General features: G+C 45.0%; 2 protein-coding genes across 4 annotated transcripts; one reads left to right on the top strand and one right to left on the bottom strand.

Annotated features, from left to right (window-relative positions):
- The first annotated feature begins 8630 nt into the window (after window positions 1-8630).
- On the top strand, window positions 8631-15432 carry PGAM1 (phosphoglycerate mutase 1). Its single transcript, XM_036265791.1, has 4 exons — window positions 8631-8866; window positions 13285-13559; window positions 14103-14283; window positions 14991-15432. Exons 1-4 carry the CDS (start codon window positions 8728-8730, stop codon window positions 15158-15160), a joined length of 765 nt encoding a protein of 254 aa, XP_036121684.1. The 5' UTR covers window positions 8631-8727; the 3' UTR covers window positions 15161-15432.
- Window positions 15433-17157: 1725 nt separating this feature from the next.
- On the bottom strand, window positions 17158-26436 carry EXOSC1 (exosome component 1). 3 transcript variants are annotated; one of them, XM_036265770.1, is made up of 9 exons: window positions 26347-26392; window positions 26124-26239; window positions 23934-24008; window positions 22651-22739; window positions 21608-21641; window positions 21067-21117; window positions 20851-20935; window positions 20386-20518; window positions 17158-17305 (listed from the first exon to the last, which is right to left on the bottom strand). In XM_036265770.1, the coding sequence occupies exons 1-8, from the start codon at window positions 26375-26377 to the stop codon at window positions 20412-20414; spliced, it is 588 nt and encodes a 195-aa protein (XP_036121663.1). In that variant the 5' UTR covers window positions 26378-26392; the 3' UTR covers window positions 17158-17305; window positions 20386-20411. The 3 variants fall into 3 exon arrangements, with proteins under 3 accessions (XP_036121663.1, XP_036121662.1, XP_036121664.1); XM_036265769.1 differs by lacking the exon at window positions 17158-17305 and adding an exon at window positions 17942-18788; XM_036265771.1 differs by lacking the exon at window positions 17158-17305 and having other exon boundaries at window positions 20200-20518; window positions 26347-26436.
- Window positions 26437-26508: the final 72 nt, after the last annotated feature.

Raw genomic sequence — 26508 nt, 5'->3', positions numbered from 1 at the left:
GGTCCAGAGAGATTCGGGTTCTGTTAGGGGTGCATACCTCGGTTGCAGTTTGTCCCCGGCCCTGATTGGGTTGTGTGGGTGGCAGCCACTCGATGTATCCCTTTCACGTTGATGTTTCTCTCTCTCTCTCTCTCTCTCTCTCTCTCTCTCGCTCTCTCTCCTCTCCCTCCCTCCCACTATATCTGAACAAAAAATGGAAAAATGTCCTCAGGTGAGGATAAAAAAAAAAAATTCAAAACACCTTCTCACCTATGATCTAAGTGTGGAGGACAGAGTGAATGTCCTCATTTTACAGGTAGGGATTCAGTGATTCCCTCTAAGGTCTCCCAGTCAGTCACTGGGCAGAGCCAGGAGATCCATCTCTCAGCCCAGGGCCCCTTCTGTAGCATTGCTCTTAAAACCGTCTGTAAGTCTCATGTGGAGGAGACAGGGGAGTGCTACACCCAGAGCACTGAGCCCAAGAGGAGCAGGAAGGCCATTTTTAGGTCAGTGGGCTGTAATCTGTTATGACACTGGGCAGGAGGAAAGGGAAGTTGAGGCCTAGCCTCCTGCACCAAAGAGGAAGTGGGTGGTCTGGGTGCCCAAGCTCTGGGGGAGGGAGCAGGCCTTTATCACCCCGGGCAGCCCATCATGACCCAGGCGGCGTAGGCAGCTGCTCCAGAGGGTTTCCCTAACTCCTCCAGTTGTGTTAAAGCCCATACTCTGGACTTAGGCAAGCCTGCCACTGAGGCCACATCTTAGGTGTGACCAGGGGCAGGTGGCTGAAGCCTCTGAACCATCTCCTTGTCTAAAAACGGGGCTGCTGTTCTGAGGCTAAAATGAAAGAATGCATGCAGAATGCTAGCGATGTGCCTGGCCCATCGCTGCTGCAGACGACCGCGTGTCCCTCAGCTTCTGGGGCATTAGCGTTCCACTTGGCCAAAGAAGAGCTTTGAGCACAACAGCTGGCTTCCTAGAGTGAGTCTGGGGGGGCGAACAAACGGCCCGATATGCTAAAGAGGAAGCGTGTTTCCTTCCCAGTGTGAAAAGGACTGGAATCTGGGAAAGGCAAATGTGCCCTGTTCAAAGGCGGAGACTGTCCCCAAGGTGGAGTCCACCCTTTTACCCACCTGTAACCTGGCATCCTGTTGCCCCAAAACTTATTCTTACCCCCACATTAAACTTTCTTCACTTACCACTTCAACCCCCCTCCCCCATTCTAGTCAGGACCTCTGTATTGGTAAGGAGTCATGTTCAGCAGCTGGATCAGAGACCTGACTACAGTGGCTTAAACACACAGGGCGAATTCTTTAATATTCAGGAAATAGGAAGGTAGAGGGGAAGTCCAGGCTGGCATGGTGGCTCCACAGTCTTCAGAATCCTGGGCTTCCTCTCCTTGTCTGCTTCACTGTCCATGCTGTGTGACTTCCATCCTCAGTGTCCCCTCATGCTCCAAAGATGGGCTGCAGGAGCTCCAACCATCACATTCACAATCCAGGCTGATGCCCAGACTCAGTAAGAAGGAAGGAAGGAAGGGCCAAAAGGCTCACAGCCCAGCCAAGTCATCTCCCTTTAAGCCAGTTTCACTTAAATCTGATCGGCCAGAAATTAGTAATTTGGGTGAATTGAGCCACAGACAGGGCTGGGAAATGTCATCTTTCAGTTTAGTGCATTGCAGCCCTCCCACCTCCCCTCAAATGAAATCCAGTTCTCCCTAGGCCTTGTCTAGAAGAAAGGTTGGCCTTTTTCTAATTCACCAAGGATACTGTGGAGGCTAGCCGTAGCCCTAGTCGTGGGGATAAATAACTTGCAGGAAAGCAATACTCCAGAATATGAGTTTGTCTTAGGAAAAGACCGCCTCTCAATATCTGAAACAAAAAGCGGAACCTATTACTTAAGGAAGGCAGAGCAATGCCTGTTAGGTGCAATCTCTTTGAGTGGATCAGGAAGGTGTTCTGTAAGGTGCTGGGAACTGTGAAGGTCAGCAATGGGCACGCTCAGAGGAAGGAGTCTGGGGATTGGTTGATGAAGCAGAGTGTGGCTGTTGCTGGTTGGCTGGTTTACAGAAGCGTGCCCACTGAAGCAAACTGTCATTGTTCAGTTCAAAGGAGATGAGTTGTCAATGATTAAACAGTTTAAAATGTGGGGTGGTTACCCGTTGTCATGGCAACAGGACAGTCTCTCCTTGGGCATGAGAACTTTTATTTTTCTCTAGTGATGGCTAGCTCAAATCATTCACCCTCCCACCCTTACTTTAGCAGTGGACCATGTTAGCTCAAGGGGATACATCTCCAGAAGGATTTAGAAGCTGCCTGGGGCGAGGCACCTGCCTGGTCCAGGCTGTGGCAATAAGGCCCGGTTTCTGTTATCTCCCTCCAAGATCCTGGGGTTGGGGAGGGTCCCAATACACAGATCAGGGAGATTTGTTTATAGCAGGGGAGGGCTCTGGACCAGGATCACATCTCAAATCAGAAATGGGACCTAGGAGCCAGGACCTCGTCACTTGTCCGGGAAGGAGATGTGAGGTGCCCACAGAGTGTGGGGCTGTGTCCAGACTTCACAGTCCGCTTCTGTCCCTGCCTCCATCAAAGCCTTTTCTTCTTCCGTCCTCCATGTCTGTCCGTTGGCTAGCAAGAACCAGGCGTGCTGGCCCAGTCACAGCCCTGAGGCTCACCCCGGGAACCGTCGGGGAGATTTAGAGCAGCATCAGGACTGGCGCTGAAAGCAGACCCTGTTTCCTGAGCTCAAGCTCCCCACCCACACCCACTTCCCTGCCACTGCGCAACGGCCTTCAGTGGCTAAGCTCATGTGGGTTTTTGTTTTTGTTTTTTTAAAAAAATAATTTAAAAAACTGTCTGGCCGGTGTGGCTCACTGGATTGAGCGTCGTCCCATGGCCTGAGAGGTCCCGGTTCGATTCCTGTTCAGGGCACATGCCTGGGTTGCAGGCTCGATCCCCAGTGGGGGGTGTGCAGGAGGCAGCCGATTGATGTTCTCTCACATCAATGTTTCTGTCTCTCTCTAAAAAATCAATAAAAACATTAAAAATAATTTTAAAACAGTTTTAAAAATCTTTATTGAAATATAATTCACATGCCATCCACTTTACCCTTTTCAAGTGCACAACTTAATGGTTTTAGTATAGTCACAGAACTGTGACACCATCACCACAGTCAGTTTTAGAATATTTCATCACCTCATCGAGAAACCCCACATTCCTCTTTATCACCCTCAACCCCCAGCGCTAGGCAACCACTAATTTTTCTGTCTCTGTAGATTTACCTATTCTGGACATTTCATATACATGAAGTCATACGACATGTCACCTTTCGTGTCTGACTTCTTTCACTGAACGTTTTCAAGGTTCATCCATGTAGCATGTATCAGTACTTAATTCCTTTTTATGGCTGAATGACATATCATTGTATGGAGATAATAACACATTTTGATGAACATTTGGGTTGTTTCCCCCTTTGGTTATTGGGAATAATGCTGCTATAAACATTTGTGTACGAGTTTTTGTCTGGACGTATGCTTTAATTTCTCTTGGGTATACACCTAGGAGTGCAGTTGCTAGATCATATGTAACTCCATGTTTGTTTGTTTGTTTGTTTGTTTGTTTTTTGTGGTATGTGCCCCTAGCGGAAACCAAACCCGGGACTCTCTGGTCTGAGCCAAGCTGGCCAGGGCGTGTAACTCCATGTTTGACCTCTGAGGAACTCATGAGGGTTTCTGATGGTTGTTCTTCCTTGTTCGTGTTTCTTAGGCTGGACACCCCTGAGCTGGCTCCTGTTGTCACCTCTGGGAGGCAGGCATTTTCCTCCATTGCAGTCAGAAGTTTAACAGCCATCAGCAACCCTGCTCTACCCACGGCAAAATCCTTAACAGGAATAGTGGCCATTTTGCTGTTGGCTGACAGGTGCCATTCACAGCTTTCCTGAGGAAGCAGTCGCTCTTGCCAACCTAAGAACATTCTGACAAATGCATGGAATGTACTCGTGGCGGCCAAGAGAATATGTCCAAGGATCTCATGCAGCTGAGGGACCAAGGGCCCCAGCTGGTCACTCTGAAACCCCTCATAGCATTTAGACGGTGCCCATGGGCTGTCCACCATGACTTGGTAGCCCTGCATCAAGGATACAAAGGCAAGCCCGGTGGGAGACCAGGAACTTCTCTGAGGGGTGATTTTGGCTCGAGGATTCCCCAACAGCCTCGCTGAATATCCCTCAGAAATGTACTACAGCCTAAGATGCTTCCGCCCACCCACCCTTCCCCCATCCTCACCTAGGTCACACTTGCTGTGCCAACCTTGTCTTATTCCCACCCTGTTTCCGGTCTCAGGCATTTCCCCAAATACACTTCCTGCAAATCCTGTCCTGGCAACTGCTTCTCAGAGATCCTGGACTAGCACGCCACTAACCTCCCCAACATAACACACATTGTTCCCATATAACACATTTCTACCTGTTTTGTACTTAGAATTTAATCCAAAGAAAATGTAAACTCTAGGAAGACAGTTTTATGTGAAGGAAAGAAGAGTCAAAAAGGTTTGCTTGTCTGGCTGTTTTTGCTCAGTGGTTAGAGCGTTGGTCTGCGGTCCAGAGAGACCCGGGTTCGGTTCCCGCTAAGGGCACATACCTCGGTTGCAGTTTGTCCCCGGCCCTGGTTGGGTCGTGCAGGAGGCAGCCACTCGATGTGTCCCTTTCACGTCGATGTTTCTCTCTCCCTCCCACTCTGAACAAAAAATGGAAAAATGTCCTCTGGTGAGGATTAAAAAAAAAAGGTTTGCTTATTGCCTGGCTTTGCGCATTTTCATCATCACAGTTAGCACATGCAGGGTCTGGAGACAGAGGGTCTATAGCAGCCCTGGTGGTTTCCTCTCAGAGACTGAATGAGTTCCATAATCCAGAGAGAAGGGCTTGTACTGTGGCTGGGCCAGACACTAGTCTGAAGCTGGGTTTTGACGTTAAAGCTGAGATGGGGTGGAGGTGGGGGGTGCTGTCACGGGAGGCCTAGGAAGTCACAGCCTGTAGCTGAACTCTCCTTTTTCCTTTCCAGTAGTAGCAGTTCCATCTGTGTTTATCTTCAGAGAGGGACTGGAGAGGGCTGGAACAGCCCCTTGTCCCTCCTTGAAGCACTGCTTTCTTTCCTAGACACTCAGAGTCTTGCAGCCTGAGCCACGATCATCTGGGCTCACTCCCTCTCCGAAGCAGAAATCCTCTCCTTCTGACACCTGGGAGACCTGAACATCAGGCAGTGTTTGCAAGATGTTTAACAAGTAAAGACATGTGGTGTCTTGACAGGGAGGCCTGTGGGCTGAATGGCAGCCGCCCCTCCTTCTGCTCAGCCAAGACTTGGTTTGCCCCACTGTGATTCTAAATCGGGTCTTTCACTTCATGTTTGGTACTTGATAAGGGAGATACTCTTCTGTGGCAAAAACAAATGGAAGGGAAGGCTCAGAGAGGCCTTTGTTGTTTTAAGGGACAGTAGAGGGTAATAGAACTGTGACCACTGATTATCCTAGCCTGAGTTTTTGTCACTATTTACCCAGATAGTTGGCTGCTTGAACACTGTTACAGTCCTGGCCCTGGCTGGGTAGTCCTGTTGGTTAGAGTGCTGCCCTGATACGCCAAGGTTGTGGGTTTGAACCTTGGTCAGGGCAATATATAAGAATCAAGGAGCCCTGGCCAGTTTGGCTCAGCGGTTAGAGCGTCGGCCTGCGGTCCGGAGAGACCCGGGTTCGGTTCCCACTAAGGGAGCATACCTCGGTTGCAGTATGTCCCTGGCCCTGGTCGGTTGTGCGGGTGGCAGCCACTCGATGTGTCCCTTTCACGTCGATGTTTCTCTCTCTCTCTCTGTTCCTCTCTCTCCCTCCCACTCTACCTGAACAAAAAAATGGGAAAATGTCCTCCGGTGATGATAAAAAAAAAAAAAAAAAAAAAAAAAAGAATCAAGGAATGACTGCATAAATAAGTGAAACAACAAATCGATGTCTCTCTTTCTCTCTCCCTGCCTCTCTCTCTAAAATAAAAAAATTTTAAAGGAAAGCTGTTAGAATCCTGGGAATTTCTCTGAGGCCTGAAGAATTAAAGCACTGAGCCAGAAGGGAAGCTATCTGTCCTAAGGGTTTAAAGACTGGCTGGAGGCGCTTGGCAGAGACAATGGTTTGCCATGGATGAGTGCCTCTGTCCCAGGGGATGACAGCTAAGAAGACCCTGGAGCACAGGTGCCCAAGCCCACACTCCGTGAAGGAAGAGGACTTACTGGCCACAGGTGCTCCCTCAGGGGAGGAGAGGGAACTCAGGCTCTTCTGTGATCAGAGCCCCTTGCACTTGCTTTGTTCTCAAAACATGTGAATGCATTTGGAATTAGCCTTAGGAAATGTTTGTGTGCCTTGTGTTCAGTAGGAATAACAATTAAAAAAAATATTTTTACAGTAGTGGCCGGCAAAACACACTGGTTTATCCTTACCATTATTGACATTTGAGAAATCACCTTGGCTTGATGGGCTCTAAGCTTCTTCCTAGATTTGTGATGTTGCGATAGATGCTGAATGTATCCCCACCTCTGCCCAGGAATCTTGGCTTGCAGCTGCAAAGCCTTGATGGTCCTCACAACAGTCCTTCCAATACGCCCCTCTGTCTGTATATCTCTGGGCTCCTGACTCTCTCTTCCAGACACAGCAAGCCCCAACTTGGGGCCCAGGCAGAGTACGTCAGCAGGCACTGCTGGAAGCTACAAGTAGAGTATATAACCTACACCCCAACTGTTATTTGGGGCTGACCCCTTTTCGGCTCAGCCCTCCTGCACCCAGGCACATGCACTAAAATCGTTTTGCTCTACATTGGCCTTGCATCGTGGATGTGATCCCCCCCCCAGCACAGACCTTTTAGAAAGGGACATGGCAGGAGTTAGACTAGGAGCATGGATTTAGGGCCAAGGCAGAGGGACAAGAAGTGCAGTCTGAAAAACCACTGTTAAGCTCTCCCTGGGAGGGCCTGGGCTTCAGGGCTGGGATGACCAAGCAGCAGGAATGACTAGAGGGAGAACTTCCTAAGAGGAAATCTTTCAAGGACTCCCACTTGGGCCATGCCTGGAATTTGAACACAAAGTCCTTCCAGCACAGTCCTTGCTTTGCAGCCCCAGGATTTTTGTGAGAGCCGGGTACAGCTTTTAGGCTGGATTCATCACAGTCACCTCTCCAGTCATCTGAATGTATCCCCACCTCTAAAGAGCCTGAGTTCCCTCTCCTCCCCTGAGGGAGCACCTGTGGCCAGAAGATGAATTCCATCTTCTCCTAGCTTCTAGAAGCAGTGATTAGAGTATATACTAGGCCGTTGGACTGCTTGAGTTTGAGTCCTGGTTTCTCATCTACTTCTGAGTTGTGACTCTGGACAAATTATTACTCTGGGTCTCAGTTTCCTTATCACTGAGCTATAACAGTACCTACATTATATGAATTGCTGGAGGGTTGAGATAATACATTGAAAAACTTGACATACTAAACACACTATTATGATGGCTATTATGATGATTTATCTACAAGCCAGGCTTATGTGTTTTGGTTTATGTTGTTCCCAAAGCTTCTTTTCTCTGCCTTTCAAATTCTTCCCACTTTTCAAAGTCAACAAATGACTAAAATGTGGATGCCATAGAGAGTAGTAGGTAACAGCATGCATGGATTTAAGAGCTAGCCAGCCTAGGCTTGAATCTTGGTTGATTCCTGTAACATTAGACAAATGACCTCATCTTTCAGTTTCCACATTAGTAATGGGAAAACCTGCTTCATAGGATCATCATGAGGATATGAGGAGTAAAGGAGTTAACATTTTCAAAGCACTTATAACACTGCCTGGCTCATAGTAGTTGTTTCATGATTGTGTGTGTTAAAAACTTTTCTAGACTGTTAAAATATAGCACACAGCACAATTTCATTCTGGCACCGGCAGCACAGAGCTGTCCAGAAAAGCATATATTTAAACCACTGACTGGGTGTAGGGCAGGAACAGGGGGAGACTCCTCTTTCTGGAATGTTTGAAGGGGACTAAGGTTTGCTTCTCTGTTGGAGGCACAGGAGGTCTACAGGCTGTGAGAGACTAGATGTGGGATAAACAGCTCTGCGTTAAAGAGCATGGCTTTGGAACCAGCAGTCAGAGCCAGTTTCCTTATGTGTAAAATAAATCAGCGTCCACTGAAATGACAGCAATACAACTATTCAGTGAGCATCTTCCGGGTAGATATTTATGATGTCCATTTACAGATGAGGCTGGGCAAGGTTACACGAACTGCCCAGATACACAGCAAATAAAATGAAAGCGTGAAGATTCGTGTGCGAATCAAATTCTGCATGTGGCGGCGGAGCTGATAAGGGCCATTTATTACAACAAAAGGCTGATGAATGACAGTTATGCGGGAGAGCAGGCTGCCTTTCGAACACGTGCCAGCACGCACGCCCGGGAGCCGTCTAAAGGTCCCGCCGCCCTGGGAGCTTACGTGCGCTCCGTGACTGCCGCGGCGGACGCGGGCCGCCGGCGGAGACCGCATGCGCCCTGCCGTACCACAGTTCACACCCTCCTCGCGGCGGCCGCAGCGCCGGCTTGGACGCATGCGCACAGCCGAGCGGGCGGTGTTTCCCGGCCGGTGGAAAGATTTAGTGCTCGAGCGCGCAGGCGTGGTCAGGGGCCGGGGGCTGGCCTGCCACTCCGGAATCTCAGCGAGCCCCATTCTGCACCATACGCGGAACCGCCACCATGGCCGCCTACAAGCTGGTGCTAATCCGGCATGGCGAGAGCGCGTGGAACCTGGAGAACCGCTTCAGCGGCTGGTACGACGCCGACCTGAGCCCAGCGGGGCACGAGGAGGCGAAGCGCGGCGGGCAGGCGTTGCGAGGTGCGGAGCGGCCGGCTGCGGGGGATGGGGGTGGGGTGCGAAGGCCCAGGAGAGCACTGCTCGGTCAGGGCCGCCTGGCTCGTCCCCGCGCCCTCCCGGAGAGGGCCGGGACTTTGGGCTTCATCTCTGCAGCAGTTGATTTTGCAATTGAGAAAATGGGCCCAGGGTTGGGGATCGACTTGCTCAAGGTCACCCTGTAGAGTGTGAGGGGCCGCACGCCAGGAAGTGGGCCCGGGGCGGCCGCCATGCAGCCGATTGTGCTCTCCACGACACCCCTTGTGAAATTCTTCTTTCTGGTCTGAGCATTTAGAACTCAGGGACAGGTTGTTAAATTGGACGCCCGATATTTTCCAGCGGCTGCAACTAAGCCTTCTCAAGAGGCTGCTGCGGATGCTAGTGAAGCCACAGATCACACACTTATCTCCCGCTGTGGGGGTAGTGCCGCGGCTCTGGACGAGGGCGGGTGTCCAGCAGGCATCATTATACCAAGGAATCCCATTCTTGAGGTCATTGTTGCTTAGCAGCATACCACAAATCCTGTACACAAAATGCATCCGTAAATGTGAGTGAGTGAGTGAGTGAATGAATGATTAGTTCATCCTCTCTACAGCCCCATAAAGGAGACAGATTTAAGACTCTCCTTCCCGCCCTGGCCGGTTTGGCTCAGCGGTTAGAGCATCGGCCTGCGGTCCGGAGGGACCCGGGTCCGGGTTCGGTTCCCGTAAGAGCACGTACTTCGGTCACAGTTTGTCCCCGGCCCTGGTTGGTTGTGCGGGTGGCGTCCCTTTCACATCGATGTTTCTCTCTCTCTCTTGCTTTCTCTCCCTCCTGCTCTATCTGAACAAAAAATGGAAAAATGTCCTCGGGTGAGGATGATAAAAAAAAAAAAGACTCTCCTTCCCATTCCTTCCTAGCCCTCCTTTATATTTAGTTGGGATAGTGAGGATTGGAAAGATGACTTGTCCAAGGTCGTATCTTCTTAGCGCATTGGCCTCAGCTCTGGGGTTGAGTAATGGGTAGGTGTGAGGACCTGCTGGCCAAGGACGCTGGGCAAAGGTGGAAGTGGCAGTGAGATAAGCTTGCCTAGGCAGGGTTGCCTCCTGGGGCAGACAGGTCTGTGATTTTGGAATGCTAAAAAGGAAGCATTCCCTGCTGCCAGAAAGCCGAAGAATCTTAGGACTGAGGAAGTGCTTTGGCCAGGTTTAGCCTTGCTCTCTTTTAACCTCTGGACAAAGAAACCAGGTCAGTGATGCCTGGATGATGTGGAACAGGTATCTGGTCCCAGATTGCTCTCTAGCTTCTTGCTTTCACAGTAGATCCTTTTGAAATAAAGCAAAGGTTTGGAAAGTCTGGGAAATGTGTGAATGCTTTGGGATGGTCTGGTGTGACCTCATACTGTTGTAGGAGAGGCCGGGAAAGGGAAAGTGCTGGTAAAGGAGGCCATTTTCTCTCCTGCTGCCTGCAGGAAGAACTGTATGGGTCTATGGTGGTTTGCTAATAATTAGCTCAGGACAAAGAAATTGTAGCTTTTCTCTAAGACTGATGATCAAAGGTTAAATTTGTAATCTTAAAATAACAGACCCTATTTCAGTTTTTAAGTAAATGTTGATAGCATTACTTTTACAAAGTCCTGTTTAAAATCTTTTTTTTTTTAATCCTCACCGGAGGATATTTTTTCCATTTACCTTTAGATAGAGTAGAAGGGAAGGGGGTGGGGAAGAGAGAGAGAGGGAAACATTGATGTGAGAGAGACGCATCGATTGGTTGCCTCCTGCACGACAGGGCCGGGGACAAACCACAACCAAAGTCCGTGCCCTTGGCTAGAATCGAATCCGAGATTCTTTGGTCTTCGGGCTGACGCTCTAATCGCTAAGCCAAACCAGCCAGGGCCCATTTAAAATCTTAATACCTGTTATGGGCATCACAGATGATTATATTAAAAGAGGAAAGACTAGCCCTGGCTTGTTTGGTTCAGCAGTTGGAGCATTGGCCTGAGGTCTGGAGAGACCTGGGTTCGGTTCCGCTAAGGGCACGTGCCTCGGTTGCAGTTTGTCCCTGGCCCTGGTTGGGTCATGTGGGTGGCAACCACTCGATGTGTCCCTTTCACGTCGATGTCTCTCTCTCTCTCTCTCTCTCTCTCTCCCCCCCCCCCCCCATCTGAACAAAATATCAAAAAATGTCCTCGGGTAAGTATAAAAAAAAACCACACTAAAAGCAAACACTCTGAATGTTGAAGACCATTGTGAATAATCTAATAATATAAAAGACCTAGAATAAATACATTACATTCACCAGAGCTTTAAGTGATTGTAGGGTTTATAGACCCTTGAATCTGATTTCAGAAGGACGCTACTGAGAACTTAGTTTCCCTGAGCAATCTTATTCCTGGGGGAGGATGGAGTCCATACCACACCACACCGGTGTAAGCCCATCCTGGGAGTTTCCTAGACTATGCTTTTGCTTGATGGGCAAGTGAAAGGAAGAAGCTTGAGAGTTCTAAGAGTCCTAAGGGGAACTGCTTTTCTCCCTGGGGACCTATTTATGTATCCCATTGCAAGTGGAAATAATTGTAGCTAAACAACCAGTAGCTTTTCAGCATGGGAGCTGAGGCTTGCACTATGGGTAGTTGCTTCCCAGTGACCGAGCCTTTCACTGGGGTACCTTTCCTCCCTTTAAAGTTAGGGAGGAGATGGTAACTGAGTCTACTAGGACTTGTCCTGAAGCTCAGTGATGAGCTCTGTGCCTTCTTCCTTTGTGGGTGGTGGTGGTTTCCTAGTGATTAGTCCTCTCTTCCCCCATCAGTGTAGTTCTTACTGGCCTCATTCTCCGTTGAATGACTGGCAGGAAAATTCAGTTCACATTTCATTAATGACTGGTGGCAACTCCAATATGAGGCAAAACTCAGGAAAGTGTGGTGAATTTCAAAGAGGGCCTTTTAGCTTCATGGAGAAAAATGGGACTGTTTTCCTGGCCTACTACATAAGGAAAGGGCCATGTTCCCCCTTACAGTGGGAGGGAAAATAATCTTTCATAAAACATGAAATAAGATTAATCGTAACCGTAGCTTTTGCCTACCACTCCTCAATAACTGCTGTGTGGAGGAGAGATTTGTTTGCAAATGAATCAGGCAGTGCCCAGCATTTGTCCTCTCTCCTGTGAGTGGCTTCTCCTAAACTTGGTTTAACAGTTTACCTAGGTGTGTATATCCCACTCAGGATATTCAGGAATAGGTTGACAGTTTGACTGTCGCAGAGAGGAACTGTGGATGAAGAGATTGTGATGTGATATGGTTTCATACTCTATAGTGAAAATATAATTTCACACAACAAAGTTTTATCAGTATCCTCTGGCTCTTGCTGTGTCCTAATTGTTGGGAGTTCAAAATTACACTTACCCTAGACCAGAGGTTAGAGAGGACTGAAATACATTATTTTTTTTTATCCTCACTCAAGGACATTTTTCCATTTTTTGTTCAGATAGAGTGGGGAGGGAGGGGGAGAGAGAGAGAGAAAGAGAGAGAGAGAGAGAGAGAGAAAGATCGACGTGAAAGGAACACATCAAGTGGTTGCCACCCACACGACCCAACCAGGGCCGGGGACAAACTGCAACCGAGGTCCATGCCCTTAGCGGGAACCCAACCTGGGTCTCTCTGGACTGCAGGCCATTGCTCTACCGCTGAGCCAAACCGGCCAGGGCTGGACTGAAATATATTAATAATTATCAACCAGAAGTAACAGTTATAAATAAAATACAAAGAACCTTAGGGTTTAGGAAAATATGGAGGTAGCTAGAGATGGTCGTTATGAGTTGGATTTTGGAGTCACACACAGCCTGGGTTTTAATCTGTCAGGTAATAGCCATGATTTTGTATAATTTGCTTAACTCTTCTAGTCTTTATTTTTCTCATCTGGTAAAACAGATTTTAAGGATTGTAACCTCATGGGATTGTTATGAAGACTAAATAAAACACTAAGTACTTAGTCCAATTCCTGACAGATGGTAACCCCTCTATATTAATGTTATTGTTTATTAAGAGATTCAAAGTTTTTAGTGTCCTTTTCTTGAAAGAATTGAAGCTGAAATAAATTCTTAAAATATGTTGAATTAAAGCACAGCATTCTGGGGATTAGGATAAGCAGCACTGACAGCAGGTTAGTTGGCTGCCACGACATTTAGGCCTTGGGTTAGATGTATTATTAGGGAACCACTGGAAGATATGTCATCAACTATAACATAAGTCAACAAATTTTATCTTCTTCAAAGGCAGAATATTGTTTTTCCTGCTAGGGTATACAAAATTAAATATTTAACCCAATATTTTTCATTTGGACTAACTGTACAGGAGATTTATATGTAAGAAAAGTCTGACTCCCAGAGTGGACCTGATTAGCTTATCACTTTGAACTTACAACTTCCAGATGCTGGCTATGAGTTTGACATCTGCTTCACCTCAGTGCAGAAGAGAGCAATTCGGACCCTCTGGACAGTGCTAGATGCCATTGACCAAATGTGGCTGCCTGTAGTGAGGACTTGGCGTCTCAATGAGCGTCATTATGGGGGTCTGACTGGCCTTAATAAAGCAGAAACTGCTGCCAAGCATGGCGAGGCCCAGGTCAAGATCTGGAGGCGCTCCTATGATATCCCACCACCACCGATGGAGCCCGACCATCCCTTCTACAGCAACATCAGTAAGGTATGTACTAGCTGAGGTTTGGCTCACTCAACCTAAGACCGGGGATTAGAGTCTGCCTCATTCTTTAGCTGTTATTAGTGTGGCCTAGTCCCATTGAGTTTATAATTTATGGTAAAATGGTTCATAAATTATATGTAACCACCCTTCTCCAAGGAATGGCCTTCACTTGTTAAAAGTAGTAGTTTATCTTTTTTATGTAAAACCAATTTGTATATGTATTTTTATGTCTCCACAGCCATATTTTGTAAAACCCATCTGTAGGTTTAGGGCCTTCCTAAGCCAATTGTAAGATAAAATTGGAAAGAGCCTTTTTCTCCTTTTCTAAGTTTTGTTTCTTGTGAACTGTTACTTTTCCTAGTGGGTGATGGGGATAAAGGGGCAGCGTAATAATTACTCCTTTCACAAGCTCGGCTGCATCCTGTGCCCTGGGGAGAGACCTTTATCCATAGATTTGACCCCTTGGTGGGGGTAGGAGAGAGGAATGGATGAAACAGATGCAGCTTCTAATAATTGCTGAACTTGGATTTTTTTGTTATTATTTAGGATCGCAGGTATGCAGACCTCACTGAAGATCAGCTACCCTCCTGTGAGAGTCTGAAGGACACTATTGCCAGAGCTCTGCCCTTTTGGAATGAAGAAATAGTCCCCCAGATCAAGGAGGGGAAACGGGTATTGATCGCAGCCCATGGCAACAGTCTTCGGGGCATTGTCAAACATCTGGAGGGTATGTGCATTGTTCAGAGGGGCCCTCAAGGAGGGATAAAGCAGAACTGCCACTAATCAGGGATTTAATTATTTAATATGAAGGAAACCTTCTGGAAAAGAGCTGGACATATTGATAGCCTTAAAGATAGTCTGGATTGATTCCTAGAGGAAACACCTTGTACCCTTGTTCCTCAAAGTATCTTCTGGAGAAGCAGAGGTGGCCGGGCCCCCTGGTTGCTTCGCTATACAAGCAGAACTTCAGGTCCCACTTCAGACCTAATTCAGAGGCTGCATCTATCACCTAGGTGATTTAGATACACATTAAAGTTAGAGATGCCCACTTCTTGATTAGGACTGCCAGTTGAAACTGCTGATAAAATCCTCCTTAATCACAATCTGGTACAATTTCACACATGAATCTCAATTTGCATCTTCAGTTGTTTTCACTGTGGGCTTCTGGACCCCACTTTGGGAGAGAGATCTGCAGTACACACCTTTCATCCTTTTTCCTGTTTTTCAGTGGCTGAGAAATAAGTACTGGGGGCATTCCTTGGGAGTTCGAGCTATATAGATAGTACAGATAATTATTATTGTTATTTCAAATATCAGAAAGAGCATCTTGTTTTAATTCCCACCAAAGTCCTTTGTAACCTGGAGGATAAATAGTAAACCTAAGGGGGTTGTGGAGTCATATCTTGCTTGGCTAATCATGGTGGATATTTTCAGGTCTTTCTGAAGAGGCTATCATGGAGCTGAACTTGCCAACTGGTATTCCCATTGTCTATGAATTGGACAAGAACTTGAAGCCCATCAAGCCCATGCAGTTCCTGGGGGATGAAGAGACCGTGCGTAAAGCCATGGAGGCCGTGGCTGCTCAGGGCAAGGCCAAGAAGTGAAGGCGAGCAGGCAGACTACTTTCCCAAGGACACCCTCCCTGCCCGTCCCATTTCTCTGCATCTCTCCTCTGCACACGTCACACTGACCACATCTGTAGGCATTTTAGGTTGTAGCTGCAGATGGGGACTAGTGGCTTCCAATTTTGTTTTAGCCATTTTGTCTCTTGTACCCACTTCCTTCATGCAATCTAGTCAGGACCCTGTGGTAAGGGTCCTTAGTCTAAGGCTGCGGGAAGAGAGTCCAGAGGTAGTAACTCCAGTTTTTTTTTTTTCGCTAGTGCTTTGTTTATTACTAAGGACCTGCTGGAGTAGGGGGATAGGGAGGAGCCATGCTAAGGCGTGACCAATGAAGAGAGGCAAGAGAGCCTATTTGTGTTCCCAGGAGCAGTCCTGTACTATTCTGTAGTCAGGTGACTGGGGGGCTCTAGTCATTCCAGTGAGATGAATGTGTGGTGATTCAAACCAACATTTCCTCCCTGACCCCAGAAAAGCTGGCTCCAAAAGATTGGGATCAGTCCTGAATGTTTACGTGTTGCATTTACTTTTACAATAAAAGAAAAAAGTGTATCTATATAAAATAATACAAAACCAAAACCCTTCTGGGGTTTCTAGTGGCGGTTGAACTATTCCCACATGTGGTCATCACAAATAAGCCATTCCTCACACCAAGGTGGGATAAGCTCCTTTACTTGTAAGGTATAGGAGTTATCTTGCTGTGTGTTTTAGAATCCCTCCCCTGCCTTACTGTTTTATGGCAGTGAAATGTCTCTTGATCATGTCCAGGTGTGTCTTTCACTGTGTCTGAGTTCTGAGTCCGGTTCCAGTTGCTTGGCCCTGCCACTTGGGCCCAGTACGCATTTTGAGCATAACTACTAAATCTTTTTTCCAGATCAGTATAATAAAGGAGTGATGTGCAATATTTTCTCTGTGATGTGTAATATCTTGTCTGAGGAAATCAGCTTGAACAACTAACTTGAAATGGCTCATTACCCAAGTCCTTGTATGACAGATTAAGAGATTCAGGACAACCAGTCACAACTTTACACAGCCTGGTCCAAAATCATGTATCTCACTAGGTTTCCCACCTCAGGCTGCAGGAGTGGGGGTGAGCACATCTTCCGGGCTGAGCTTCACTCCTGTTGCCTCTCTACAGCTCTTGCTCAGTGGTGCTGGTTACCAGATGCTCCTTGACTGGAAAGTCAAATTCTAAACTATTGTGCCCTCTTTAGAGTAAGGTAAAGGCCTGACCAGATTTTTTTTGAAAGCTAATCCTTTCTATTAGTTACTTGTAGACTTGATTTGTACCTTTCTTTTTAGCCTCTAAAGTTTTTTGTTTTTTTTTTTACTGATTTTTGGGGGGGGGGGGGACATCAAGTTGCTATTCCACCTATTTATGTCATTGGTTGACTCTTATATGTGCCCTGACCGGGGATCGAAGCCATAACCTTTAGTATATTGGGACAGTGTTCCAACCAACTGAGCCACTTAACCAGGGCTGGCCCCTAAAGTTTTAGCACTGCCCGTCAATTAACATTTTTGAAAATTACACATAACCAAGAATAATTATATACACAAATGGGAAGGGATGCTCACATTTACCTTCTCTCTCAGGCCTTTGAAAAAGTCACTGGAATGTGAGAAAGCCCATACATAAGGCCTTGTCTACTAGCAAGAGGTAGTATCTATTCAGCTAGAATGAAGTTCCCCTGGCCAGCCATTGGGTGAGGCACACTATATACAAAATCTCTAGTCCTGACAAGGTCTGTAAGGTCTGGTACCCCATTTATAGAAAACAGGCCCAAAGAGATATAGAAACTTGCTAGAAGGTATACTAGTAAATACTGAAACCCAGGTGAAGACTGTTAGTTCAACTGAAAATCAAGGTCCTTATTCTAAAATTTCAATACTTTTAAAAGCATCTTGCCTTTTAGGTTTAGTTTTTTATTTGACCTAGGAAGACCTTTGATAACTTAAGTCTCCAACGGCCTGATGGGAAGTTTATTTCGCTTGTACTGTATCTTAGAGCAAGTTGGTAATTTTGTTTGATCAAGTGCTCTTCAGCCAAGTCAGACTTTGTCATCTTGGAGTAATGTCAGTCTGTGTTCTGACATGTCTTCTGTCTATAGCTGTCTCCATTCCTTGCAACTGAAAAGAGGTTCTCATTAGAAATGCCTTATAGGCAGGGAAATAACAGAAGGCCAGCATCATTTACCACTAGGAGGATAACTACGATCCTCCCAAGACAGTGCTTCTTAGCCAGGGTACTACATCCTAATCATCTATGGAGCCAAAAGAAAAACAAACAAAACCCCAACCCAACCACCTGCTCTGGGTTCACCCCGAGATGTGAAAGCAGAGCTAGGGCACTTTATCACTTTATATCTTTACAGGCAATTTTGATGCTTACCTAACCCAGGCTAAAAACCACTGTTCCAAGGCATAGAAAGAATATTCTTGTTTCTAGAACAAATTTATAGATTACCAAATACCACCATCACTAAACATCACTGGGCACAGGTGTTCAGCCAGCTCTGAGTATACGCCAACATTTAAAAAAAAAAAAATCCTCACCCAGGGATATTTTTCTATTTATCTTCAGATAGAGTGGGAGGGAGGGAGGGAGGGAGAGAAACATTAATGTGAAACATCAACTGATTGCTTCCCACACGATCCCAACCAGGGCTGGGGGTGAACTACAACTGAGGTAGGTGCTTTTGACCAGAAAGAATCAAACCCGCGACTCACTGGTCCATGGGCTGACGCTCTAACTGCTGAGCCAAACAAGCCAGGACCACGCCAACATTTTTTATTGAGTATTTGCTATGTGTTAGTCACAGTACCAGGAACTGGGGATGCAAAGGTAGTTAAGAGAATCTTTCCCCAAAAGCTCAGGCTGGTAGGGGAGACAGGCACATAACTAACTTGTAATACACCAGTGAATGGTTAAGGATGAGAACAGCTAACCTAGTCTGCACTAGATCAGAGAAGGCTATCATAACAATTACTTCAAATATAACATTTCTTTGTCTACTTAGTATCTGTCTTGCCCCCACTGGAATGTAAGCTCCACAAGGAAAGGATTCTATCATACTCACTGTTTTCCCCCTAGTTCCACGAATAGTGCAGTGGTGGGAAGAGTAGTTGCTCAATATGTATTCGTTAAATAAATAAACGATGTACAACAAACACTCATAATTAATGAAGCACTGTCAATTCAGAAAGCCTCTAATTGCATGTCCAAGGTTATGTTCGATGCTTGGAAAACAGGCAGCATTTTACATAAGAAAATCTGGGCTTTACAGTAAGACAGACCTGGGTTTGAATAATGCTCTGCCACTTGATGTCTGTGTGACTTAGGGCAAGTTAATTTTTCTAAGCCTCTGTAAAATCGAAATAATTGCTGCTTTTCAGGGTCACCGTGAAGTTCCAAGATAAATAAAATTGCTAACACTGTTGTTGAAAGAATCAATTGGTAGCACTCTTCTGCAAACAATAGGGAAAATCTAACCAAAACTGAAAATGCGTATTCTTTGACCCAGCATCTCACTTTCAGAAATCTGTTTTGTAAAACAATCAGGCATGCACAAAGATATAGGTGTATTCTCTGCAGCACTGTAAAAGAAAAAACCTGTAAAGTTTTAAAATATCTATCAGTAGGGGACTGATGAAACAAACTACATGTAAGTGTCCAGTATATGGCCTGACATTTAGTAGATACTTCATAGAAGGCAATCAGATATATAACAATAATATATAACAATATTATTGGCAGGTACTGAGCACTTTTATGCTTTTCTTCCTTATAATAATCCTATGAGGTCATACTATTTCAGATGAGGGACAGATTTAAATTATGAGCGACACCACATGGAATGAGAGGTCCCGGTTCGATTCCCAATTTGATTCCTGGTCATGGCACATGCCCTGGGTTGTGGGCTCAATTCCTAGTAGGCGGCATGCAGGAGGTAGCCAATCAATGTTTCTCTTTCACATTGATGTTTCTATCTCTCTCCCACCAAAAAAAACCCAAAAAACAAAAAACAAAACAATAAAAATATATATATTTAAAAAAAAAGGAAATTAGCTTGCTCAAGTATCCATGTCAATATCTTGATTGTTATAGTATCATTTTGCAAAATGATACCATTGTGGGAACCTGGGAAAAGTGTACAGGGGATCTCTCTGTATAATTTCTTAAAACTGCATGCAGACTTATTATCTGAATAAAAGTTTCAATTAAAAAAAAACACAACAAAACCACCTAACATGCTCAAGGCTAGAACTAGAGGCTTGACTCCAAAGCTAGCCCTCAATCACTGTCACTACACATAAAAGATGTGGATCCCTGAATAGCACCTCAAGAAGTGACATCTCATAATTCACAGTTCTGTCCATTCCCTCTTCAACATTTCCATGCTTAACCATTATGCCATCCTCATCCTCAAACTTATGTGTTCATTTCTGTTTATGCACTTTGCTTGGGCTTCTCTCTGCCTTGAATATCTTCACTTATCTTAGTTCTTTAATTCCTTTACCTCATGTTACAGATCTCTTCCTGACCTCCTCACAGGAATTATTTGTTCAATTCAGATTTAACAAACGTTTCCTGGAGTACTCACTCTATCAATAACACTATGATTACTAAGTAAATTTCAAGAACCACCACAGGTGTCCTATAATTTTTCTGTAAACCATAATCTCTCTGAATGATGGAACATATATAAAGTGCTTGAACCAATGCCTGACACACAGGAAGTACTCAATTACCAGAAGTACTTAGAACACAAAAAATACAAAATAATTAGAGATCAGGCTTTGTCCAGAGCACGCAAGCACTCGACACGTCCGTTAATGGATGCCACCAGGCAAACCCCTGCTCTTACTGTCATGACACAGTTCAGATCCCTTTCCCTACTCAACACAATAGAAACCATAAAATCTTTTTAATAAAAGTTTTGTCACAACAAAAAATAGGTATTTATAACTGTCAGAAGAAATGGATTATTTCCCACATTATACAGTATGTTTATGAAGCCTCCAAAAGAGAACTTTATCACTCAGGAGAATGAAATCCACAGAAAGGTTCACAAGAAAAACGTTCCAACTACAGAGTTAGTTTCTGGCAGAGTTTTCTACCGCTGCTTGCTCGCTGACCACAGGTATTTGAATAAAGACAATGGCATCCTACTGTTACTCTCATACATGTACTCTTGGAAACAGCTTACCCCCTCCTTGGGGTAAATGTAGTTTCTTAGGTCTGCAAGAACTCGGGCTGCACACGGGCCACTTTCCGGAATTCTTTAGTGTGGGTCTTAGGGCACTGCATCTCACACCAGCTGATGGGAACCATCTGAACACCTAAAAGGGAAAAGCTGGTGTTGAAGCTGGTACTCCAAATATTTGCCCAAGATCCTTCTCTTTCTAGCTGGGTATGAACTGAAGTGTCACCTAGTGAACCCCCACCCCATACAGAAAAAAACTTGTTTATTCCAGTGACTTATGGAGGGATAAGTAAGCCTTATTCCCCTTTCCTTAGATTTATATAAGAATCATTCTAATCTCAGTGGTATCTACATTCACATTGCTTCCTAAATAATTACAAAACGAGGGAAATGAAAGAAAACAATGGATTAATCCCAAATCATAGCTTCCAGGGAAAGGTAAGCATGTGGAAGCATGGACCAACTCACCTGATTCACTGTGGGCCACCACTACCCCTAGTTCATTTTCAGCAGTGGTCAGGAGGTAGTTGGATTGTGCATCACCTAAGGAGATCTAGTCACATAACACTGGTGAAGGAAAATGAAGGAGTATAAATCTTCCCTCCCATAGCCACTTGAGTTGTTTCTCTACTTCCATTTCTTCTTTTGTCAAAGGATCACAAGTCTGCTGGGAATAAAGGATACCACTTTGGCCAAGACAATGTCACCTGGGCGAAAACTCTTATAAATTTCAACCTGTAAAGAAAGAACAGGAGTGTTAAATGAAAACTCTAGATTAGGTCTACAAGAAACTATTAACCCCTCTGGTAGAATCAGTCTACTTTCTAATCTCAGAGGGTAGAACTCATCATTACTCAGGTAAGCCAACAACTTTTATCACTTCTACAGTATTGTCATATAAATGAAAGATTTTGAATCCGGTAACCTGATTAGGAATCTGACTTGGGCAAAAGGTGGCCAAGAGTTAAGTCTGAGGAAACAGCAATGAATAAATACCTGGCTTAAAAGGCAAAGAGTAAACCAGCCCCGCTCTGGTCAACAGAGTGAACAAAACTCATATAGAGAGGAAACGGACAGCGAGGTGAACTCCACACTTTCCAGTAGGGAACACCTTCAAATTCTTTGGACTCCACATTCCCACAGAGTTTAAAAATTCACTGGAATAATTTAAAAGGATTGAGATTCCTAAAGTAAGAAAAAAAAAATGAAAGAACCAACCAACAACCTTGTCTTTTTCAGTGGCTCGGACATCTTCCTTGCTATAAGAAAAAAATTAACAGGAAGATTAATTATCTGTGAGAAAGAATTACCCTGCAGATGCCTACCAGACTAGCAGACAAAGAGCTATAAGAGCAGAGATCAAGTTGTAATTAGGACCCAGTTGCCACCCAGAGAAGGGTGGAAAAGCATCTCAGGCCTCACAGAGAGAAGGAAATCACATTTCACATTCTTGGATCACGCAGAGCAGCAGGATCAATACCTCTGACTAGCAAAAAGCAGATCAGATTTGGAAAGAAAAGATAAGAAACTTTGCTGCTTTAGGAGAGTTTGAACAGAAGCAAAATAGAACCACACAGAATCCTGAGGGTAGAAAGGGCCTCAGAAGTTCAACTACCCAGCTACAAGAATCGTTTGTCCCTTCTCAAAGAATCCACAGGAAAAAAAAAAAGCTACCATTTATATTCTATTCACTAACCTTGGTAATGTCTTACAATCCTTGGGTTTAATCTATATTAAATTCAAGAAAGGAAGGTACTTCCTAAATACTTTCTACTTTGATATGAGTCATCCCACACTGCTAATCTCTAGCTTAGCTCAGTTATTTTATCAAAAAAATTTTTTTCTTTATTGCTTTCTTTTTTTGAGAGAGAGAGAGGGAAGGAGAGGGAGAGAGAGAGAAACATCAATGAGAGAGAATATCAACTGGCTGCCTCCTGCGTGCTCCCCACTGGGGTTTTGGCCCACAAACTGGGCATGTATCCTGATTGGGAATCGAACCAGTGACCTCTTGGTGCATGGGTCGATGCTCAACCACTGAGCCACACTGGCCAGGCTTACTTCAGATCTTTTTGCTTTATTCTTAGGCACTAGCTTGTTAATATTTTCCTTTTGTCCTAACTAATATATTACAGTATTTTTTTAGGATACCGCCTGGGGCAAATCAAAGCACAAAGAGGAGAGAAACAAGGCAGCAGGAGGAATTGCAATTGTTTCTAAAAATTCCAATCTTATTCCAGATGCAAGTGTGAAAACAAGAATACTTCTTACCGGATAGTTCCTCGAAAAGAGTTCTTCAGTGGTGTGGATCCCACATACAGGATGTGTACTTTGGCAAAGCGTGAATTGATGCTAGAGACCTGTGAAATAAAGAAAAGATAAGCATTAGAGTATTAGCAGTTGTCAACTCAGGGAGGCAGCAATAAGCTAGGAACTATGAGGACTTTAGTCCAAACACCCCTACTAAGTATAGAATTTAAGTCAAATTAACTCCTATTTATCCTTCCATAAAGTGGAATAAGAGCCACTCTGGCCAATGAACTTGCTGTAGGAATCAAAGAAAATAGCACAGCATAAATTTTGAAAAAATATAGATGCCTAACATAACACACACACAGGGCAAATCTAGACCTTTAACAGATCTTACTAAGAGGCCTATAAAGTAGATGGAATTTAAGTTTACATTTCAGCTGCTGCATAATATTTGGATCACTGCCTCTCCAGTAATTTTCAGAATTACACATAGATATTTTGCTGGAACAAGTTATAAAGAGACAAACTAGGAGCTCCAAGTTAATGTAACCTGGCAGAGGATGGGATGACATCCTATAGTTACTGATCAGTACAGCATTCATTTGTACTTCCCATGAAAGACTTTACATTTCACAGGAACGCTACAGTATAAGGTCTTTTGCTTCTCTGGAGAAAAAGGTCTCATTTCAGATATTTAAAGATAGGCCTCCTTACCATCCTTTGGAGCCCGTTCCCCAGATACAAGTAAAACTACATACTCAGGGAACCTGGCCTGTGAAAGAACCACGCAAATCTGAAATTGAATGCTTTAATCATTATCTTAGAAATCTTCTTTTTTAAAACTGACTTTAGAGAGAGAGGGAGAGAGAGAGAAACATTGATGAGAAAGAACATTGACTGGCCACCTACTGCATGCCCCACACTGGGGATTTGATCCACAACCTGGGCATGTGCCCTGGCTAGGAATCAAACCAGCGACCTCTTGGTGCATGGGTCGACGCTTAACCACTGAGCCACACCAGCTGGCAATCCTAGATCTCTTTAGACCAGCACAGTGCAGTAAAACTTTCTGTGATGACAGAAATGTTCTGTATTGACCAATATGGAAACCACTAGCCACATGTGGCTATTAAGAACTTGAAACGTAGCTAGTAAAACTGATAAATAAATTTAAAAATTTAATTTACTTAAAGTGGCCATATGTGGCTAGTGGCTCCATACTGAACAGTACAGTTCTACAATGATCATGATTTCAGCATTGGATGTGGGCATCCTAAGTAGCGAGGTTAGAACAGACTTACCTTACAGGTTACAATAGCTCCCACATCTGGCAGTAACTGGGATTCTGTTTCTCTCATCACAGATACAACAGGAAGCTACACAGAAAACAATAAAACGTGAGTATCCTGGCTAAGCCTTGGGCAAAGGCATCTGTGGTTTGAGTGTAATATAGGAATGCCGTGGTCCACAGTTGAGGCTATGAGGGCATGTGGACAACAGAATCGTTTGTAGCTCAGAGCAGAAAGCCTTAGAAATTTTAGAAAATAGGAGGGTCACAGAAAGAATGCTGCTAGAAGATATAATCTAACCATTTCAGATTAGTTCTAAACAAGTTTTTGTGTGTGTGACTGCCTTGAAATTTCTTGGTATACAATTTCTTGCCTATAATCATGGATAATTTGACTCTTTTCCTCCAAAGTTACATTGCTTCTTTCTATTTCTCACTTTATTGTACAAGCTAGAATTTCCAAATAAATATATAATAGTGGCCATATTTATTTGCTTCTGGTTTAAGTTTCTCTTTGAGCATGGTATCGGCTGTTGGTATAAAATAAATAGTATTTTTGAACCTCATCTTTTATTTTTTTATTTTTATTTTTTTTATCCTCACCCGAGGACATTCTTCCATTTTTTGTTCAGGTAGAGTGGGAGGGAGAGAGAGGAACAGAGAGAGAGAGAGAAACATCAATGTGAAGGGGCACATCAAGTGGCTGCCACCCGCACAACCAACCAGGGCCGGGGACAAACTGCAACCGAGGTACGTGCCCTTAGCGGGAACCGAACCCAGGTCTCTCCAGACCGCAGGCCGACGCTCTAACCGCTGAGCCAAACCGGCCAGGGCGAACCTCATCTTTTATTAATCTCTCCCTTGTTCACTATGCTTTGGCTGTCCTGGCCTTCTTTCCGTTTCACCAACTCACTACATTTCTTCCCACCTCAGGAGCTCTGTTCAACCTGTTCTTTTTGCTAGGACTGAACTCTCCTTATTTATTCTTTAGGTTGGCTAAATGTCACTTCCACTGACTAGGGTGGATTTATCTATGACATGTTCTAATGGTACCCTGTAATATTCGTTTAGTCAGTGCATTTGTAACCATACATTCATTTCAGCATTTATTTGTTTACAATTTGTGTCTGCGCTCCTTGATAGCAGAAACCATGTGTATTTGGCTCATTACCATATCACTAGAGGTCAGCACTGAGCCTGTCACATGAAAATGCTCAACAGTTATCTATACCTATGAAATAAACAAACCTGTGAATGTTAAGGACATTCCCAAAACTGAATAAAAAGCCTCTCACTTTACAGATGAAGAAGGAACTAAAGCTGGAGAGTTTGTTTCTCACATAAAGCAAAATGAAGGTCTAGTTAGCCAGCACCTAAGTGTTCTAATTCTGAATCTTCTTTCCAGTATGCTACCTGTCTTCTTAAGCTGCTCCTTCAAAGATTGCTTATCTGATCCAGAGTTAACGCAGTATTAGGCTCTGGAACTAAGGATGACAGTATTACTCATGCAGTTAACAAATGTTTATTGAGCATTTACCTTGTGCTAGGCACTGAAGGGATGGTGGTGAGGCCTGCTTTTGTGAATCTTAAGAGTCTAGTGGGGAACATTTAACTGAAAGTTTAATAATATGATGAGATAAATACTTAGAAGGAAAGAAACATAATTCTTTGTGTTTAACAAAACAATAAACAAAAAACAAAACTCCTTTCCTCAACTAATGGGTCTAGGAGGGCTTCGCTGAGGAAGTGATACTTAGGCTATCTGAAGGATAGGCAGGAACTAAATAGTCTAACGAGAGGGAAAAGTGTGTTCTAGGCAGATGGTGTGCGTACAAAGGCCCTGTGGCAGGAGAGAGCTTAGAGCATTAGCCATGCTGAAAGAAACCTGGATGACCAGATTGCAGCGAGGTGGGGATATGATGCCAAAGAGGTAGGCGACACTGGGACTGGTTTCAGCTCACTGCAGGGCTGAGCTCGCCACTGTTCTTCCCTTAACATCCTTCCCAGGGTGTCAGCAACACAATTGGCCTGTACTTTCTGAGTGGCCAGCAGCAGGAACCACAGCTGGAAGAAACTGAAGAGACCAACTCTTCCTAGCAAGGCACTAAAGATGCGTCCACAGTGCCCTTGCCGAAGGACCGCGAAATGAAAGGCAGCCTGAGAAAGGCAGAGACAGAAGAGATGGAAGGCCGCCCCCTTGTACCGCGCCGTTCTCGCTGCTCTTCGTCATGCAGCCAGCAAGCGACGAAAAGATGTAGCCGTGCCGGGTGTAGGTGCCGCTGCCTGGGCTGCCCTCCTCCAAGTTACACAGACGTTCGCCTGCAGAAAAAATCGCTGCATCAGCCACGGGTGCCCGGAAGCTGCTGGCCATCCAGCCTTCTTGCTCCGTCCCTATCCAGGACTCGCTATGGGAACCCCTCACTTACCTGGGATGCAGTACCTCACGGGTGGCGCCATGACTGCCACTATCCCAAGCCCGCAGGAAAACGGAGCCGACTTCTCATTGGCCAAAATCCAGGACTGGTACCTCAATAAGAAACACGCCAATTGGTGCGTTTACCACGTGACCTTCACGGCGCCTTTCGGAA

This window comes from Molossus molossus, unplaced genomic scaffold (assembly GCF_014108415.1).
Source record: "Molossus molossus isolate mMolMol1 unplaced genomic scaffold, mMolMol1.p scaffold_m16_p_17, whole genome shotgun sequence".
NCBI lineage: Eukaryota > Metazoa > Chordata > Mammalia > Chiroptera > Molossidae > Molossus > Molossus molossus.
Note: the sequence above shows the minus strand (reverse complement) of the source record. Positions and strands in the feature narration are given on the sequence as shown.

Excerpts from the sequence above, each read along its gene's own strand:
- PGAM1 (XM_036265791.1), top strand. The coding sequence starts at position 8,728 with ATGGCCGCCTACAAGCTGGTGCTAATCCGGCATGGCGAGAGCGCGTGG. Across the intron at positions 8,867-13,284 it reads CGGCGGGCAGGCGTTGCGAG|ATGCTGGCTATGAGTTTGAC; the intron begins GTGCGGAGCGGC and ends TACAACTTCCAG. Across the intron at positions 14,284-14,990 it reads CATTGTCAAACATCTGGAGG|GTCTTTCTGAAGAGGCTATC; the intron begins GTATGTGCATTG and ends GGATATTTTCAG.
- EXOSC1 (XM_036265771.1), bottom strand. The coding sequence starts at position 26,377 with ATGGCGCCACCCGTGAGGTACTGCATCCCAG. Across the intron at positions 21,642-22,650 it reads TCTTTTCGAGGAACTATCCG|CAAGGAAGATGTCCGAGCCA; the intron begins GTAAGAAGTATT and ends TTTTTCTTATAG. Across the intron at positions 21,118-21,607 it reads GAGCCACTGAAAAAGACAAG|GTTGAAATTTATAAGAGTTT; the intron begins GTTGTTGGTTGG and ends CTTTCTTTACAG.